This window comes from Mytilus trossulus, chromosome 1 (assembly GCF_036588685.1).
Source record: "Mytilus trossulus isolate FHL-02 chromosome 1, PNRI_Mtr1.1.1.hap1, whole genome shotgun sequence".
NCBI lineage: Eukaryota > Metazoa > Mollusca > Bivalvia > Mytilida > Mytilidae > Mytilus > Mytilus trossulus.
The window spans coordinates 37,421,513-37,442,473 of NC_086373.1; the positions used below are offsets into that span (position 1 = coordinate 37,421,513).

Consider the following 20,961-nt stretch of genomic DNA (forward strand, 5'->3'; position numbering starts at 1 on the left):
ATCCGTGGTTTATCTAAAAATGAGACTCAGGAAGCTTGTTGCGTCTGTAATCTTTAGTTTATTGTTACGTTGTTTGCGTCTTATAGTTGATGTGTTTATCTCTGTTTTAGTTTGTAACCTGGATTTGTTTTCTCTTAATCGATTTATGACTTTCGAACAGGTGTATACTACTGTTGCCTTTATTCATGACTGTTGATGAACCCGAATCAGAAAAGTTTGTGTTGTTAGTGGAAAGAACATATTCAATATACCTGTTTGAAAAATTACATGGTATAGCTTCTTAAATCTAACCCTTTAAAAAACACATTAAGTTATTTCCAGGGGTGGACCACTATACTTCCTGTCGGTTTACTAATTTAGCATTATAAATACAAATATTTCCGCTCCTGCAGGTCTTTTTATCTTGGCTATATATAATTACTGGTATATAGATTGAAAAAATAATATTGTTTTCTGATCACTAAGTCTGACAACAACTTTGCTTTCACGATCTTAAGCCGGGTTCACAAATTCACGATTTTTACTGCCGTTCTTGATAGAACCATTCCCTATTAAAATTTGTCAAAAGTCTGATCAAGAATTGTAATTAAAAATTCATACTTGAATAAAATCTTTTAGATTTATTGAATCACTAAAGAAATCAGAAACGTTCAGAAAGGGTCCAAATTCATCCTTTTCCAGCCGAATTTGTTCAGATTATTCTGTTCTCAATCCAAAGCTTATCCAATTTGTATCTTTGACACGGTAAAACTACGACTGAATCTGTCGCAGAAGCGTCAGGATTTTATCGACGGTGATCAGACAATGAATAGACGCTGACGGTAGACATTCGTTAGAAAACCATTTCACTTGATTATACCATCCTATAAAAAAAGCCGATCATCACTCCAGCTACATTACTTCTTCAAGGAAAATCACCGTCAGTTGTTGGCATATTGTCTCCGTTGAATTGATATAATGTCATCTTTACAAGAATTAAGTTACTTCAATTTACGTGCTTAGAAGAAGCATGTTCCTTCGATGAAACAAACTACAAGACAAACAAGGAAAGTGAATCCTATTTCTTTTCCTCCTATGTATTAGTTTGCTGAAAAGTCTGGTGATGATGGTGAGACAGATGAAGAATTCAATCAAGTACACAGTGGTGATACTGAGTCTGATGCAATTCATGCAGTGGTCATCACAGCCACGACTTCTACACTTAATGCTTCTACATCAACAGCTAACTCTGACTCTGCTTCTTTGCCAAAGAAATTTCGGAGCAGTTGCGATTTTTTTTAAAGACGACGAGGACAAGATGATCAAATGGCTTCAGATTTATTAACGATATGAAATCAAAGCAGTATAAGACACCAGCATAAACTACTGACAGGCAGGCACAGGACGACAATTTAGGATTTGAACGTAATATGAAATTCATTTTAAATTGCTTGCTTTTTGTGTTTATTCCATTTCAAAAATGGTTAGTTATAATGCTATTGTATTATGTTATTTGTTTCATGTTAATTGTTCGGATAAATATAAAATGAACAATGTGCAGATAGTTAGTAGATTTCTTTGCATAGATACTAGTAGTTTTAATACGAGATTATGTATAAGATTTAGCAATAAGATTTTTCAATATATGTGATATTTTAGAATACTATATGTACTAGTATACAGTATCACAACTACACCATGCAAACAATATCATGTCCCTTAGAATACAGTTTTAGTTTTCTAAAAAGTTACCCCAAATGTTTAAAATGTATAATCCAGTGAACAAAGGTAATTGACTCTTTATTAACCCCCTCTACAATAATGTTCATAAAACTACGATTAAGCGTAAGGTTCATCGATAGTTAAATTATTTTTGATATAACTATGTTGTTGTATGTAATTTGATATTTATATCCAGAAAAAAACATCATATATTACATTTTCATCTCATGTTTGTTTCAACAACACTTATTTCCATGTTGAACCAAAGTGTAAATGCAAGTAACTTAAATACTAAGATTGAATACATAACTGTTTATTGTTTTCTATCATAATGAGTATATTTCAACCAGGTAGTTTCGATTAAATGAGCTATCTTAAATACTTGTGAACCAAATAATCCGGTGCTAAGATGGTATATGTTGTCTCCTTGTTTTTTTCATTTTTTTCCCTGCATCGAATCTTGTTGTATTTGTGTTTCCATAATGTATAAACCTGATTTCCATATAGCACCATCATTTGCAGTGTGTAAACTTTTACAATCTTGTATACAAATTTACGATTCATTGACCTTGAAAATAAATAAAGAGGACAGATACAACTCCTTTCAAGGGTACTAATCTAGTTTGTTCAACTATATGCAGTACACGCTATGGTCGATGAAGTTATGTGTCAACTCGTCTTAAGACAACTTTCAAATTAAAGTAAACAGACGTACAACCGCGTTTTCAACATCTTGAAGACTATATCAAAACAAATTAGAACCGCAGATATTCTTTACCGACTCTAAACTCATAGATCGAAAATAAACTGACAACGCCTTGGCTGAAAAATAAAAAGACAAACAGAGAAATAATAGTACACAGTAATAAGACATAACATAGAAACTAAAGACTAAGCAACACGAACCCCACCAAAAACAGGTGCTCCGGAAGGATAGGCAGACACTGCTCCACATGTGGCACCCGTCGTATTGCTCCTGTTATTACAAACCCGGTAAAGACGGTAAATAGTTTAATTCGGTAGGTCACATTTGTGGTTAAAAGGGAAGTGGATTGTAGTTATGACATAAGGAACATATCCGAATTAATCTGTGAAACGGTCATTCCATAACGATCAACCAACTCGTGATGGCGTCCGTAAAATTTACGAAGGGATTATTTCAACTTCACCATTTGGAACTCTTAGTTTAATAGCTTCATTGTGAGCAGAACCCTGTATCAAGGAAATCATGCTAGGGAATACAAGCCCGGGAATATCGTATCAATTAGGAGATGTATACTCCGTGTTCCGGCGCTGCTTGAATGTTGCTTCATAGAAATGGAAAGTTCACAATCGTGAAGTTGAAATCATCTCTTTTGTCGTAAAGTTTTGTTTTCAACAGACCCTCAATGTCAATGTTTAGATGTAGTTCAGGATATGAGGCAGATTTGACTGTATCTGTTTTATCCTTTATCTCTAGTTCGATAGGATAGATGCGTTCAACATAGTCACAAAATTTTGAATTATTTAATGAGAGAACATCATCTATATAGCGGAATTTAGAGTTAAAGAAAATTGCTAACTTTTCTTCCTAAGAAGTTCCTCTATGAAGTCAGCTGCATAATAATAAAGGTTCAATCTGCAAGAAGAGGGTACAATTGGTTCCCATTGGAATGCCAAGTCTGTTGAAAAGCACGTCCTCCAAACCACGTAACAGACTTTAAATATAAATTCAGTCAACATATTCAACAGGATTGAACGTCTAGCCCAAGTAACTATAAACGGCGAAAGGGCATTGAACATTTGCGATATTGCAAAAACTGACTCAGGACATTTTGTTCAATTATATTAAACCTACGAGTAGAACACTATGCACAGTTGAAAAAGAGTAAAAGAGCGTGAATGACAAAAATTTATGTATTGGTATATATGAAACAGCTTTTGTATCTGAATTATATCAAATATGATATGAGGATGCAAATCAAAGTAAAATTAATTAAGCATCTAATTGTTGTTAGTCATTCTATGAACTATATGGATTGACAAGAAGTCAATTGATGTATCGTTGGTGTTATAAAGACACACACTTAAGATCAATATCTGTTAAAATGGTTAGCAGATATATATGATATTGAAAATAAAGAGTTAATAGAAATGTGAAGATTGAGTTTTGTCTTGGGAAGTATTTAAGCTACATTAATAATGTTCACTTTATTTAAAAACTACGATAAAGTGCTACATGGTATATAAATGTTTAACTTTGTCGTTTTTCTGATTTACTACGAGAACTGCGTTCATGTGTATGTTGCAGCATGCAATGTGTTGTCGTGAGAACTATTTTCATTTTGTATTGCTATGTCTAGCATATAGAAAAATCAGAAATAAATTTTGCTACAATTTTCTTGTTTATGGTTGAATACTTTAAAAAAAAATCTGATGTGTTACTTCCAGATGCTTACAATTATTAAACTCTGAAACTATTTGAAGAATGCATGGAAAGATAGATCGGATATTATTGGTTAGTAATACATTATTGTATTGCTCTCTTTGTCTTTTGTCACATTGTGTATATATCATGCATTTTTATAGCATATCATGCATTCCCTTGCAAATAAATATTAATTCATATATTCATAATAAGTAAAGTGGGCAAGACTTTTTAGTGTGTGCTCTTTTGATATCTGAATGGCCCATAGAAGCTACCAAAAAACACACCAATATTCTGAAAGTGTGTAATAAATTATGAACAAAACACAAAACCATACTCATTATTAATAAGGAGTTTTGACGTCACCCTTTTAGATTTTTCGTGAATGTATGTTAATATAATCTTTATTTTTTTAATTTTCATCAGTCGTTGATAATTCAGTAAATGGTGGATGGAGTTCATGGGGGTCTTGGACAGTAGGTAAATGTTCTGCATCATGTAGAAGATGTGGAGCATCCCAGTATCCACATCAGAGGCGCTATAGATATCGTAGTTGTAGTAATCCAAAGCCGAGAAATGGAGGACGTAATTGTATGGGTTCTTCTTATCAATACACGAATAACAATTGTAATACTAATTACTGCAAAGGTATGCATATTAATGAGAAAAAACTAAACTTAACCTATTTGAACAATATTTTTTATGAATATTCTACTATGTTCTATGGTATGCCTTTTTATAGCATACTAGTATTTGATATTTTGATTCTTCAACAAAACTGAAGAAAAAAATCAATGCAAGTTGCAGTCACAGAAATAATTAAATAGAAGTACGTCTGAACCAGCGACAACTCTACGACAGATTTCATCCATCGGATCACCAGCAGTGAAACACATTCTGTATATAAATATATTTCGTCTTAACATCAGCCAAACAATGTTAAATCTGTAAATTTGCGGAAGCAATTGTTTTGTTCTTCTCTGGCCGAGATTACTTATAATATAATTATACCCCCGCTTTAAAAAAGGGGGTGTATACTGTTTTACCTCTGTCTGTCCTTCCGTCAGACCGTCAGTCAGTCCGTCCGTCCCATGAATATTTTTCGTCGCATTTTTCTCAGGAACTACAATACAAGGATTTCTGAAATTTGGTTTCAGGGTTTATCTAAGTCAGCTATACCGTGTGATGCGTTTTCAGATTGATCACTTGACAACTTCCTGTTTACCGAGCACTTGTATGATTTTACACATGATAGCCAAGTTGAAAATTTTCGTCACATTTTTCTCAGGAACTACAATACAAGGATTTCTGAAATTTGGTTTCAGGATTTATATAAGTCAGCTATACCGTGTGATGCGTTTTCAGATTCATCACTCGACAACTTCCTGTTTACCGAACACTTGCATATTTTTACACTATTAATATTATCCACCTGCGGCGGGGGTATCATCAGTGAGCAGTAGCTCGCAGTTTCACTTGTTAAATCTGTGACTGCATCCTTGTTAATTTTTGAAATCCTGTACGATAGATAATTGAGCTGATCTGTAAAAATGCCATTGGCATGCCTTATATATCATGCACTGTGTTATGACGATAGATAAAAACCAACGAGGAAAGTTAACACCCGGCCACCGAAAGCTCTATTTTTGAAGAGCCTATGAGGTGGAGTGGTCTAGCGCGGCGGGCACAGTGCAAGGCGATTTGGTACCATGATATCTCAGTAGCATGAGTTCGAGATCCGGCCGACGAAGAACAAAATAGTTGCTTCAAATAATTTACAGATCTAAAATTGTTTGGATTCTAGACAATTATATATTCAGAATGAGTTTGCAGCCTTGTATCACCTTCACTGGTGATCAAATGGATGAAATTAGTCGTAGAATTGTCACTGGTTTAGACGTACTAATTATAATATTTATATTGTTTGTGCTTCTACAACGAAATTTGTTTGACATGCACACGTATAAAAATTGCGGTTTTTATCCAACGCAGTCATAGGTTTGAACGTAGTTTTCAATTTAGACTCGTATATATATACATATATATGGAGAGACTATTAAAAGCAAATATGGTTAGCAGACAACTATCAATTAAATTATTACAGCAGCCTTACGACATTAAAATAATGACAACATTTAATGAATGGCTGTTATTTATTTTGAATTTATTGAACCATAAAATTAATTTTTGACTCTTCACATTGAATAATCCGCGAAGCGGATTATGTTAAATGTGAAGAGTCAAAAATTAATTTTATGGTTCAATAAATTCAAAATAAATTATTGCCATTCATTATAAATAAATTTCTATCAAAAATAAGGCTCAAAGATATATATTAATACGAATAACAACGTACACAGATGTTTGCGTATGAATACACAACGTTAGAGTGGGCGTGTCGCCAAAAAAATTGATAACCTTGAAAATAAAGCTAATTATTTTAACCAATCAGAAGACAGTAAATACACCAAATTTATTCATACAGGGTTAAACAAAAAAGAGGTGTCTATATAATATCAGTATGTAAGCTTTGAATCGTTTTAATAAAAATATCAACGAAAAAAATGAAAGTTATACCACTAATTTTGCATTTTTTTCAAATAACTGAAAACATTAAGATTAACTTTCAAATTTTTTAATACTGAGAGGAAACTGGTCAAATAATAATTCTATTTGACATAATTATAATGTATATAACTGAATCCAAGTGAGGCCTATAAAGTATGTAAGTGTACAAAGAAGATACTATTCTAGAAGTATTAGTCAACCACCTGTTGTGTCACAGCAGTAGCACACGGATTTTCAAACAAATAAATACTTGTAATTTTTTACATAGTTTTTGTGCGTTTAATTCAATTTGAAACTATATTCTTTGCGTATAGTAAATGGTGGATGGAGTAGTTGGAAACCTTTGGAAAGCTGGGGGAAATGTTCTGCGAAATGTAAAAGATGTGGATCGTTCTCAAACCCTAACCAAACTAGACGTCGATACAGGGTTTGCAACAATCCCGCACCTGCATGTAATGGAAATTCATGCTCTGGTTCACGGTATATTACATCATCAAAGTCTTGTAATACACATTACTGTAGAGGTAAGCATTTAGAATTAAACTTCAGCAAACTAATACTAGAAGTTATCAAATATTTTGAATGTATTTATCAACCAAACAAAAAGAAAGAAAGGTGAAAATGCCAAGAGGTTATATGAAATTTCAGATTTTTTCATTATAAGGAAAGAGGATAAAAAGAAACATGCCATGATTTAAAAAAACTGATATAAAAAGAGAATACTTATTAATACCATACTAACAACTGAACTGACTGCTATGGAATCGTGTTAAAAGTAAAAACACAAAAATACCGAACTCCGAGGAAAATTCAAAAAGGAAAATCCAAAATCAAAAGGCAAGGTAAGAGTCCTTAATTTGAATTTACGTTAAAATACTAAATTAGTTAAATGTTAGCAGCATCTCATTGAAATGATAGGTGACTTTAAAAAAATAATTCCGGCAAAAACAATTATGAACATACAGAGGCTTTTAATCATGCATTCCGGCTTAAAAGATTTGAACTCCTTAACATTATATTTACCGTTCTGACTTTCTAAGATCACTTCTGTTGGTGGGCTAGTCACCAAAGTTCATTTGGTTTTATAATTAGTTAAATACTGCCTCATTCTTGGTTATACAAAATGTATTACAGCTATAATTTAAATGCTTTTTTTTTTTAACTCCCTGAACATTTGCAGAGTTAATTGGTAACAGATATATACTAGTTATATTTAACTTTTGTTAACCTGTGGGTGCCAAGTACGTAGATAAAATATAAAATAATCTTATTTGATTCCCTTGCTTAATGGTCAAAACGTAAAATAGACAATTGTTTTTATCAGAAATATGTTCAGCTAGAAATTTTAATATGTAGTAGTTAATTTGGAAATTACATTCAACTTGTGACAAATGCTGTGCGTTGATTGTCGTTCATGTATACACTTTTAATAACTATTAGCATGTCGTTATATTCTATGGTATTGTTTATTTGTGTATTTCCCAGTCCTGTATGTTCTTCCATTTATTTATTGGAGTCCTGTCATGTAATGTTGTCATTTTAGTGTTATGTTTAACATTGCCTTAAAAGCGGGAGGTTTTGCTAGCCAAAACCAGATTCAACCCACCATTTTTTTCTTAAAATGTTCTGTACTATGTCAGGAAAATGGCAATTGTTATCTTATAGTTCGTTTCTGTGTGTGTTGTATTGTCGTTTGTTTTTTTGTTGCACTAAAGTGTTTCTGTTGTTTTGATGTTTTCCTCTAATATTTGATGTATTTCCCTCAGTTTAAGTTTTGTAACCCGGCTTTGTTTTCTCTCAATCGATGCATGACTTTCGAACATCGTTACACTAATGTTGCTTTTATTCATTAGTCCTCAATTACTGAATGGGAAGTTGTCAAATGATCATTTCTTTTTTATTTAATTAACTGTATACAATTAGTCCAAATGAGCCCTATAAAGTATGTAAGACAACAAGACAATAACTATACTAGAATTATTAGTCAACCATCTGTTGTGTCATGACAGTAACACACAGGCTTTCAGACAAATACATTCTTGTAATGTCTCATCTAATTGTTATGCGTTTAATTTAATTTGAAACTATATTCTTTGCGTATAGTAAATGGTGGATGGAGTAGTTGGAAACCTTTTGAAAGCTGGGGGAAATGTTCTGCGAAATGTAAAAGATGTGGATCGTCCACAAACCCTAACCAAACTAGACGTCGATACAGGGTCTGCAACTATCCCGCACCTGCATGTAATGGAAATTCATGCTCTGGTTCACGGTATATTACATCATCAAAGTCTTGTAATACACATTACTGTAAAGGTAAGCATTTAGAATTTCACTTCAGCAAACTAATGCTAGAAGTTTTCAAATATTTTGAATGTATTTATCAACCAAACAAAAAGGAAAAAGGTGTAAATACCAAGAGGTAATATCAAATGTCTTATCTATATGCCCCCGTCGTAGTGGAAGGGGCATTAAGTTTTACCCTTGTCCGTCTGTATGTACGTCCGTACGTTCGTACGTCCCAAATAAAATTGAGAATGGAAATGGGGAATGTGTCAAAGAGACAACAACCCGACCATAGAACAGACAACAGCAGAAGGTCACCAACAGGTCTTCAATGCAGCGAGAAATTTCCGCACCCCGAGGCGTCCTTCTGCTGGCCCCTAAACAAATATATATACAAGTTCAGTGATAATGAACGCCATACTAAACCTCAAATTGTACACAAGAAACTAAAATTAAAAATAATACAAGACTAACAAAGGCCAGAGGCTCATGACTTGGGACAGGCGCAAAAATGCGGCGGGGTTAAACATGTTTATGAGATCTCAACCCTCCCCCTATACCTCTAGCCAATGTAGAAAAGTAAACGCATAACAATACGCACAAAGTCCCAAAGTTTGTTTCCGTTCTTTAACATTAGTGTGCCTCAACCAAATGTTATGAAACTAATAGTAATACACAATGTTGATAACCACTAAATACATATCAAGTTTGAATTTTGGTGGCGTCACATTTACCGTTCTAGAGTTGTGCCCCTTTACAAATCTTAAAGTTGCATTTTTTTTCGTTTCCGTTCGCCTACTGAAGTTTGCCTCAGGTAGCACTCCACAGTTAGAAAATAAAATTAAAAATGAGCCCCAAAATGTTTTATCATCTCCTATTCCTGGATTTCTAATACATTAACCTAATTGTTTGTGTTGTACATGTGCATATGTATGTAATCAGTATCTTCCATAGATTCAATTTATCAAAGTTAAAAGGGTGAAAATTAATTCCTTTTATGTGTATCCATGGCAACATTCAGCATTTATTTACCATTAAATATTGCAAAAAGGGGTGGGAACATGTCATATATCCCCCCAAAATTTTGATCAAACTAGAATTTAAATGCCTTTGAGTGATACCTTTTTAGAAACTGTTTTCTTAAATCTTCCTACTGATAAAAAAAAAAATGGGTGTCTTTCGCCTCATTTTTTCGTAAAATCCAATCACAAAGTTCGTGCGATAAAAAGTTGGAAAAAAACATTACAATAATTGCCGGACCAATGTATGGTATGGACATGCAAATACGGACTGTCATACAGAAAACAGCCTATATTACATACATTACATAACCTTGATGTTCATATAAACCCAATACAAAGGCTATTTTAATACTCAGCTATCCAAAAATGAATTTTATTGCACACTAGCTCTCATATTTAAAAAATCCACAGGGACCAAAATGCGAAACTACACACCTAACTGTGGAGTGCTACCTTAAGGTGAAATTTTTCCCCTCCTGCCTCAACTGTTTTTATGTTTTCTGTGTTCTACTAGTTGTTACGATGAAAATGGTACCTTAGTTTTTAAAATTGGTTCAGTAATAAAGATTCTATGAAGGTTAGCAGTTGGTGTTGAAACGCGACAAAAAGTGATTTTAAAATAAATGCTGGATCATAGTGAAAAACTTCAAGTCTGTCTCATTTTTGTGGTAAATTTCTAAAACTTTTCCCTTTTTTTTATTTGAAATTATAAAATTACCTTAAAAGAGGACAAATTGTACAAGTTTTAGGTGTTTGAAAGCACTTATAGGTAATTTTTGCTGTAAATAGCATACCTAACCTTGGTTTAGAAGCTCTCAAGCAGGGTATAAATTTCTAACAGTACTGGCATCATTAAATTTAATTAATGCCAAATTATGATATAAAATCCTGCTAAAAATGTTTATTTGACTTATTCGCATTCAAAAATATAAAGCGATACATTCTAAGATTATCATATAAAGCGCAATCTTTGGTTACAAGGGCAAAGCTAACGGGGTACAAATTTAAGACCGCAACATGTCTAAGTGTCAAAATGTGTATATTTGGTTGCTAAGGACAATAAACAATAAAATTTACATAAATTGCATTCCTAGCAGTTTTTTTACCTTCAGAACTAAAACAAGAACATAAAAGACTAAAGATTTGTGGTCAATTTTAACTTTAAAAGTGCATTTCTGTGCTTTCTGATGTGCCATAAGGTAGCACTCCACAGTTAGAAAATAAAATTAAAAATGAGCCCCAAAATGTTTTATCATCTCCTATTCCTGGATTTCTAATACATTAACCTAATTGTTTGTGTTGTACATGTGCATATGTATGTAATCAGTATCTTCCATAGATTCAATTTATCAAAGTTAAAAGGGTGAAAATTAATTCCTTTTATGTGTATCCATGGCAACATTCAGCATTCATTTACCATAAAATATTGCAAAAAGGGGGGTGAACATGTCATATATCCCCCCAAAATTTTGATCAAACTAGAATTTCAATGCCTTTGAGTGATACCTTTTTAGAAACTGTTTTCTTAAATCTTCCTACTGATCAAATAAAAAATAGGTGACTTTCGCCTCATTTTTTCGTAAAATCCAATCACAAAGTTCGTGCGATAAAAAGTTGGAAAAAAACATTACAATAATTGCCGGACCAATGTATGGTATGGACATGCAAATACGGACTGTCATACAGAAAACAGCCTATATTACATACATTACATAACCTTGATGTTCATATAAACCCAATACAAAGGCTATTTTAATACTCAGCTATCCAAAAATGAATTTTATTGCACACTAGCTCTCATATTTAAAAAATCCACAGGGACCAAAATGCGAAACTACACACCTAACTGTGGAGTGCTACCTCAACCAAATTTTATGAAACTTATACACAATGTTTATTACCACACTATACAAATCAAAGTTTGAATTTTGGTGCTGTCACTTTTATTGTTCTGTTCTAGAGTTATGTCCTTTACAAATGGAAAATCTAGCAAAATTTTTTATCCAGTAATTTTTTAAATTTGAATTATCTTCCTTTGTCCATGATTATAGTTGAATCAACTACAGTCTATGTTTTATACAATAGAATGTTTAATTTTGCCTTCTACTGATAAATAAAAGCAATGTTAACCCTTCATTTCTAAAAATATTTCAAAGTCTTCTATGAGAATTATAGTTATCTTTCTTTAGATATAGAAAGATATGGTATGAGTGCCAATGGGACAACTCTCCATCCAAGTAACAATTATAAAAGTAAACCATTATAGATTAAGGTACGGCCTTCAACACGGAGCCTTGTTGTACAGAATGGTAGTTGAATCAACTACAACCAATGCTTTATACAATGCAATATTTAATTTTACTTCCTACTGCAGTGATTACAAGAACTTTGATAACCGTTCTAGGGTTATGCCCCTTTACAAATGAAAAATTGCGGAAATTTTCCGTTCTCTAATTTGAGTTTGTCTAAACTTAATGTAATGAAATGTATATATAATGATTTTTACCACAAAACTCAGTCTAAATTCAATTTTTGGATGCGTCACTATTACAGTTGTTGAGTTATGTCCCTTTATATCGTTATATGCTAGCGGGGGCATCATCTGTGTCCCTGTGGACACATTCCCCATTTATTTATTTTTTGAAAGAAAATAAAATAATTAAAATATGACAATATATAAATCATGGTTTCACAAATTGTCTTACAGCGATAATTGAATAAGATTTTGTTTTCACTCTCTAATAATTTGCAGAATTAATCTGTACCAGACGTTAACTATTAAATAAGTTAACTTTTGTTAATTTGTCGTGTTTGATTCCCTTGCTTTATTGTCAAATCATTTAATAGACAGTTGTTATTTATCACAAATATGTTCATTCGAAGTAGTAAATTCGGAAACGACAATCAACTTGTTATATTTACTAACGCTGTGCATTGATTGTCGTTCACGAATCCACTACTCACATATTCCCTTTAAACTAAAGCAAACACTGTCAAATAATCATTTCTTTTTTTTTATTTGATTCAACTGTATACAATTGAATTCAAATGAGTAAAGTATACATGTGTACAAGAAAATTACTGTACTAGAAGTAACAGTCAACCATCTGTTGCACATGAGTTTAAAACAAATATCATCTTGTAATTCACCTTATTGTTATGCGTTTGTGTATAGTAAATGGTGGATGGAGTAGTTGGAAAACATGGGAAAGCTGGGGGAAATGTTCCGTTACGGAGTTACCGAACCCTCACCAAACTAGACGTCGATACCGAGTTTGCAACAACCCTACACCTGCATGTAACGGAAAATCATGCTCTGGATCACGTTATATCACATCATCAAAGTCTTGTTACACACCGGACTGTTCGGGTAAGAATTTAATATGACACATTAACTAATTAATACTAGAAGTAATAAAAAAATGTTTATAAAACAAACAAAAAGTAAGATAAGTAAAAATACCAGGAGGCAATATGAAATTACATGTTTTTATTATTAAAAGAACAGTAGATATACAAAATATGCCAGGATTTGAAAAACAGTGTTAAGGAAAAATATTTTTAACTATACTGGCCTCTATGGAATCGTGGAAATGTTTGTATATTGAAAGTTAATTAATAATAATAAATTAATAATTAGAAAAGTAGTAAAGTATTAACAGTATTAACAGTTTATAACGTTACGGTAGCAATGTAAGGTTGTCTTTATATTACAGATTATGCATATTTTTTTTTTGTCGTATAAGACACCGAGGGGTTGTTTTTTGTAATTGAGCTTATGAAAATAACGTTATCAATTATTTTGGCGTGTTGAAAATTCTTTAGAGGTTTTAAATAAAATCCATTCTTTTGATTGTCCTTTTAATTCTGTTGTCAATTATGACTTCTCTACTCTTTACACTAAACTTCTACACAATCTTACCATGAAAAAGTTTTCATATTTAATCAAATGTCTTTTGGAAAATATCGTTACAAATTTTGTTCCTGTGACTCGTTAAAGGTTGCATGGGTGTCTTTTGCCATCTATGATTGTAAAAAAAAAGAGAATGTTATCGTCCAGATTTTCAATCAAGTTAGCAATATTTGATGCAGGAAAGCAGATAACTAATGTGAATTTGTTTTAAAAAGAACGAGTTCATCAGATTATAAATTATATATAATTATATTTTATTTTAAATTGGCATTGTTTGGGGATGTAACTCTGAAATAGTGTGTTTTCTGAAGGAATCTACATAAAATTTTGCTATTTTGTATTTTAGCCGGGAAAAAACGAACGGTGACCCTATATTTTCTTTTGAAATTCTATAGAATTTTCTAAAAGCTATATCATCGTATTTTATTTTACAATTCTATTATTTAGTTAAGCTTCTAATCACATAATGATGTTTTCCCCTGTATAATCCATACAAAATGTTTCATTTTATCACAACCTGAGAAAATGCGCGATTACCTATCATTTTTATTATATTTTTAAACATATATCAATCAATAAATACTTGTTTTGGCAAAGTATAAACAAATTCTATTACTTTTAATTTAAACTCCCATACCACCTTAAAGCCTTGTGTAACGAAAAAGGAAAGTATGCTAGATGCGCGCACTTAATGGAAATTTGAAGATATGATTGAAGCTTTAAATTTTCTCCTGGACAATATATATGTCCGTTTCGGCGACAAAATGTATCGACAAGTAGTAGGTATTACTATGGGCACTATCTGCGGCCCTTAAGTAGCAGATTTATTCTTGTATTGCTAGGGTATCTGTTATGATTTTAATCTATTTTTACATGATTTTCAAAACCAAAGTAGAATCAGGTGAGCGACACAGACTTTTGAGAGCCTCTAGTTTCTTTTACTACGAAGGAATTATCGCTTCCCAAGAAAAGGTACTTGTATCTACGTTGGCCATAATTTTTTATGAAATAAAGCAGTACCAACCCTTTTAATTTGTCTTTCAGTTTAAGTAAGGAATACTTGTGTAAAGTGCAGAAAAGTCAAATGTTTTAATACTAATGCAAGATAAAAAAAAGTCTTAGATCTTTGGATCTTTCGTATTCACTTCTAATTCACGCCATCTCCGGAATAGGTTGCTGATATATAATTTAGCAAGAGGTTTTGTGGAAGATCTATCAATACGTTTGTAAGGTTACTTATGTAGTTCAGCTATCCAATACAGTGATGGAAGATCCAGTTCTTCTTTGGTTGATATTCCTAAGGAACATAGAACAGACCTATGATTATCCAGGATTGTCTCTTTAGTAAGTGTCGTGGGGTATATGTTGAGTTTCCAAGGGAAGTATCGATACCTTATTCATTTATCAAGCAGTTTATTAAATGTGACTTAACGGCAGGTCTTCATCGGCGGGGACAACAACATATTTGTCATGGGGTAGGACATGTATTTTGTATCATTTCAGTCTTAAAAGATTGATGTAGGATTAGTATTAATAGACTCATTTAGTGTCTTAATTCTGGTTTGTATCAACAACTTCACAGCCTTAATCCATTTGGGAAAGTATCTACGTCCTCTTTCTTGCGTTAAACCCATTTCTGGCATAAGCATCGACTGAATCCACCATTTGAAGTTGCGTTTTCAATTGATAGATTTAGGTACATGATATTTCGAGCCTTTGGATAACACTTTTTGGAATAAGACAGAGAAGTGTTATTGACAATGTTTAGGTCACCAGTAATAACGTTGCCGGCCGATTCATATATGAACGGAGATTTATCACAGGTACAACCAGGAGGTTAAAATTTAAAGTTGTCAACTGTACTCCTGCAAATAAACTCATCATAGATACCAGGATTAAAATTTTATATTTACGCCAGACGCGCGTTTCGTCTACAAAAGACTCATCAGTGACGCTCGAGTCCAAAAGTGTTTAAAAGGCAAAATAAAGTTTGAAGTTGAAAAGCATAGAGGACAAAAAATTCCTAAAAGTTTTGCCAAATACAGCTAAGGTAATCTATTCCTGAGGTAGAAAAGCCTTAGTTTTTCAAAAATTCAAAGTTTTGTTAACAGTTAATTTCTAATTATGAACATATCAATGATAACTCAAGTCAACACAGAAGTGCTGACTACTGGGCTGGTGATACCCTCGGGGAAATAAATCTCCACCAGCAGTGTCATCGACCCAGTGGTTGCAAATAAACTCATCATAGATACCAGGATTAAAATTTTATATTTACGCCAGACGCGCGTTTCGTCTACAAAAGACTCATCAGTGACGCTCGAGTCCAAAAGTGTTTAAAAGGCCAAAGAAAGTTCGAAGTTGAAGAGCATTGAGGACCAAAAATTCCTAAAAGTTTTGCCAAATACAGCTAAGGTAATCTATTCCTGAGGTAGAAAAGCCTTAGTTTTTCAAAAATTCAAAGTCACACGTTTTTGTTGCATTTGTTTGGTATAAGTATCTATACTATTAATCTATACTATTAAACGAGAAGACCTCATTTTGTGTGTCGCTTCTCTTCCTTCTAGAATAAATTAATCATCATACCTCTGTGTTCTTTAGGTAACATGCATAGTCGCATTTGTCATCCATTCTTATGATTATTTAGATTGAGTTATTTTGGGAGAAAAACGACAAAATAGGTGTCCGGATATTGTTTCCGTTACAGACTGACTTTTAGTCATAGATACGTCTTCCGGTTTTAAACATGCACAAGAACAACCAATCGTATGATAGATTACAAAAATGAAAAATAAATAAGCCAATCAGAGCGTTCTCCATATCATGGATTTTAGATCGCAAGAACCACAACTATTATGCCTCCTTTAATAGTAGAGACAGTTATATTTTTGCGTGTATCCACCTGTAAACTACGATTCTACTACTATACTATACAGAGACTATCTGTATTCTGTCTACTTTTTTCTGTAATATTTACTATCTAAGGGGTCATACCAATTGCATATATATATTGAAATAAGTAAAACATGTGGAAACAAGAATGTGTCCATAGTCAGTATACGGATGCCACTTCGGCACTATCATTTACTATGTTTAGTGGCCGTGAAATGGGGCAAAATCTCTAATTTGGCTTTAAAATTAATATGAGGCAGGCATTACCTGTGAATGGGGACGAAATCAGTTTTATTTTTTGTTTATTCAAACCTGTTGGTAAAAGAAACGGAAATACCGTAACGTTTCCGAGATTGGTTCTGTTGTTAGAGATTTAGTTGTGACGTTATTTAAGTTATGACGTCATATTCAATGTAAATTTAAACTCGGGATTTCGGGATCAGGGCCCCATAGACCACCCCTCAAATGAGACTTAGTCATTTATACGAGATTCAAATCCTACCATTGGCATGTTAATAGGGCTCTCAAAAGGAAAAGCACTGATGAATTGTCCTAGAAGTACATTTTATTAGAATAATAATGGTATATAAGCAGTTTCATTTCAGTATTTCATGTTTGAATCTGTGCAAATATTTAATTCAATTTAACTTTTACAAAAAAAATGCAATCTAGCAAAGGGGAAGAAAAATTGTGGTATGAGGCCAGAAACACAAAAAAATAATTGAATTTAACAAAAAGGAAACACATCACGGACTTTGGAATAAAAAGGAGAGGGCTTTTGATACCTTATATGAATGATTCTCCAGTTATATAAATATCTTTTACAAAAACTCATCCTACAACAGTTTACAAACTGTATATGCTCGCGATTTCGCCGGTGTGTTCTAGTAAGAATTGATAGGTACAGACTGATTTTTGAAATAGGGAGGTATTTTTCAATTATACTGATTTATGATGAAGGATGTCGTCTTTTTTTTTAAATATGCTTTAGCAAGCGGGACGTGTTCTTTTTTCTAAACTTTACAACTGAATGCGATTTGCCACCGAATTTAGGTTTGCAATAAGTAACACGACAGTATCCAGCAGTGAAGCTGTCAATGCTTACCCTAACGAGGCACCTAATTTCATTCAAATTATTATGCAGTGATCGTATTGCACAATTTTCTGAGTTTTGTGATCAATTGTTTCTCTTTTTTTTTATCATTGCCTTTTATTGTTGTTTTCGACTTACTTATTGCTATTGTACCAATAATAATAATATGCTTTATTTCAAAAACACTCCGTCACATTGACATGTGAAACAAGAGGTAAATTACAAAATACAATCACATACAATTAAAGAAATAAATAAAACAACTTAGAAATGAAATATATAGAAAATTACTTTACTTAATATTATAATATTTTAATATTATAATATTTTTGTTAACTTTGAAATGAATAAAGACACATTTTTAAGTACGTTAATATTTGTCAATGACAGTAGTCCTTTCATTTTTGCTTCACTCGGATATTTCACATAGTACTCTGGAATATGCTGATTTCTGATATTTTTTACTAATAAAGAATTGCATTCAAATAAATAATGGTATTCATTGCCAATTGCAGTTAAACACAGAGTGCATGTCCTCTCTTCTTTTGGAATGTTATACCATCTTCCCAGCTCTACTGGAATGTTAACATTGCAGCATCTTGATTTTGAAATATATTTACGTTCGAATGGTGTTAATTTTAAAAGATAGTTTTCTAAGCCAAAGATTGTTTTAAAAAGTCCATTAAATTCTCCTCTGGATGAGTTGTCAATTTGACTATGCCATTGTTGAATGAATGAATCTTTTTGTTTTTCTGTCAGTACGATTTTTTGTTGATTTATATCTAATGGTGATTGTTGAGTCCAAACATAGCTTAGTCCGGCATTGTCTAGGATCGATTTAATATAATCCATCCATTTGAAAGTGTGATCATAATTTGATAAAGTATACTGCTCAGTTTATTTTCATTGGTGAGAAGTTTGTTCCAAAAACACACCATTCTACATTTTATAACGGTATCTATTGGTGTACGACCAAGTTCTCCATATGTCAAAAAAAAAATTGGTGTCGACGATCTAATTTTCAACACATTCCGGCAAAACTGTAGATGGATTTTTTCCAACATGTAGTTGTTTCCGAATCCCCATATTTCACATCCATATGTCAGAATTGGAAGTACAAGTACATCAAACAGTTGTAATTGTAAGTCGACAGGTATTGAGAGGTTACGTATCTTTGTATAGAGACTACAAAGAGCTTCTGTGCTTGTTCGCTAAGACGTTTCTTCGCTGTTGCAAATGAACCATTGTAATTAAAGGTTAGTCCTAGATATGGACACGAATCTTGAATTTCAATAGACTGGTTAAATATTTGAAACTTTGGTAATGTTCTTCATTTCCGTTTGCAGAACACAACAACATTTGTCTTCGATAAATTAACATTTAACTTCCATCGGACACAGTATCTTTCAAAAACATTTAAGGCGTGTTGCATTGATTCGGCCGTTTCAGATATAATTATAGTGTCGTCGGCGTACAAAAGAACTAAAAGTTTAATATATATATGCAAATGATTGTGGCAAATATTTTCGATAACTTGCAAGTTCTGAACATCATTCTCAGCAAAGAAAGACTCCAGATCGTTTAGATAAACAGCAAATAAAAAGGGGGATAAGTTTTCTCCCTGTCTCACTCCCATGTTACAGTTAAAAACGGCTGACACTTCGTTCCCATTCCTTACACAAGATTTAACATCACTATACATACTATATATTACCTTAAAAATTTTCCCAGAAATATTCGCCTTTTGTAATTTTATCCATAAAAATGTATGAGAGATTGTATCAAAGGCTCTCGAAAAATCAACAAAAAGTGCAAAAGAGTTTTTTTCCAAGGGCTTGATATTAAATTGATATTAATGAATGTAATACAAATATGTTATCCAATGTACTATAACCTTTCCTGAAACCTGTTTGAGCCTCGGAAATCAGATTGACCTCAGTTGACAGTTCCCCAAGTCTTTCATTTAAGATAGATGTGAAAGTTTTTCCAAGACATGACACTAATGTTATTGGTCTGTACAAACTAGGATCATATAGATTGCCTTTATTCTTGAAGATAGGTTGAATAATTCCCACTGTCCATGAATCTGGTATCTTCCCAGTATTTAAAACAATTGAATAACTTGTGATAGATGGTCAACATTTCCTTAACCGTATGTTTAATATGTTCATTCACAATACCATCATATCCGGAAGCCTTATTGTTTTTAAGTTTTTTTACGACATTCAAAATTTCTTCTTCTGTGATTGGAGAATTTAAAATTCTGTTAATGTTTCTCTGGTGGTACCTTTGTTAAATCTATGTCTGAGTTGTCTTCAATGACTTCATCTTGGCTTAGACGTTTGAAATGTTCATATAAGTCTTCAATTTTAACAGCATTAGTTTTATTTGATTTGTTGGTATTTATACTATTTAATTTTTGCCATAGCCGTTTTGGGGAAGATTTAGCCAGTTTTCTAAGATCTTTTGCGGTATTTATTTGGAAATCATTATAACTCTGATTTAGTTCTTTTTTATAAGATTTACTTGCTTCTTTTAAAGCCTTTTTATTTTCTTTACTCTTTAAGTTCCCGTATCTTTGTCTAGCCTGATGAAATAAATTTCTTTTGCTCTTGCGTCCTCTTTTATACCATGGTTTTTCAGTGTGCTTTGCATATTTCTGGTTTTTACATTTTGTTCCAAACACTGAGATGAGCTGTTAAATATTTCACAAATTTTATTCATTGCCGTATCAATATCGGTTTGTTGTACAGTATCATTTCGATCGATTAATTTATCAAAAATAGTTTCTATGTCCCGTATTCCTTCAGAGACTTTTTTTCTTTAACAAATTTGACAAATTTATCTTGTTTATTATTATTCCATTTTATAACTTGCTTCTCGACGGTTTTCACATTGTTGATATTAGTATATGGTTGTGATTCCAGAGTAAACTTAAGGCTACAGTGGACATCTGATAGGATAGGATTAAATTCTTCTACTTCGAAATTCTTTGTCATTTGAAAAACATCAGAACTAAGTATTAGATAATCAACGACACTAATGTCATTACAAGTAATTTTTCCTACTGTTTTGTCATTAC

The 20,961-nt window shown here is 32.5% G+C and overlaps 1 protein-coding gene across 1 annotated transcript in view; it reads left to right on the top strand.

Annotated features, from left to right (window-relative positions):
• LOC134723558 (hemicentin-1-like) overlaps nucleotides 1–20,961 on the top strand; it is a 94,496-nt gene that overhangs the window by 11,533 nt on the left and 62,002 nt on the right. The window contains exons 4-7 of the mRNA XM_063587141.1: nucleotides 4,535–4,756; nucleotides 6,991–7,200; nucleotides 8,780–8,989; nucleotides 13,157–13,351. Of these exons, the coding sequence (XP_063443211.1) occupies nucleotides 4,535–4,756; nucleotides 6,991–7,200; nucleotides 8,780–8,989; nucleotides 13,157–13,351 (837 nt within the window). The remainder of the gene's footprint in view (nucleotides 1–4,534; nucleotides 4,757–6,990; nucleotides 7,201–8,779; nucleotides 8,990–13,156; nucleotides 13,352–20,961) is intronic.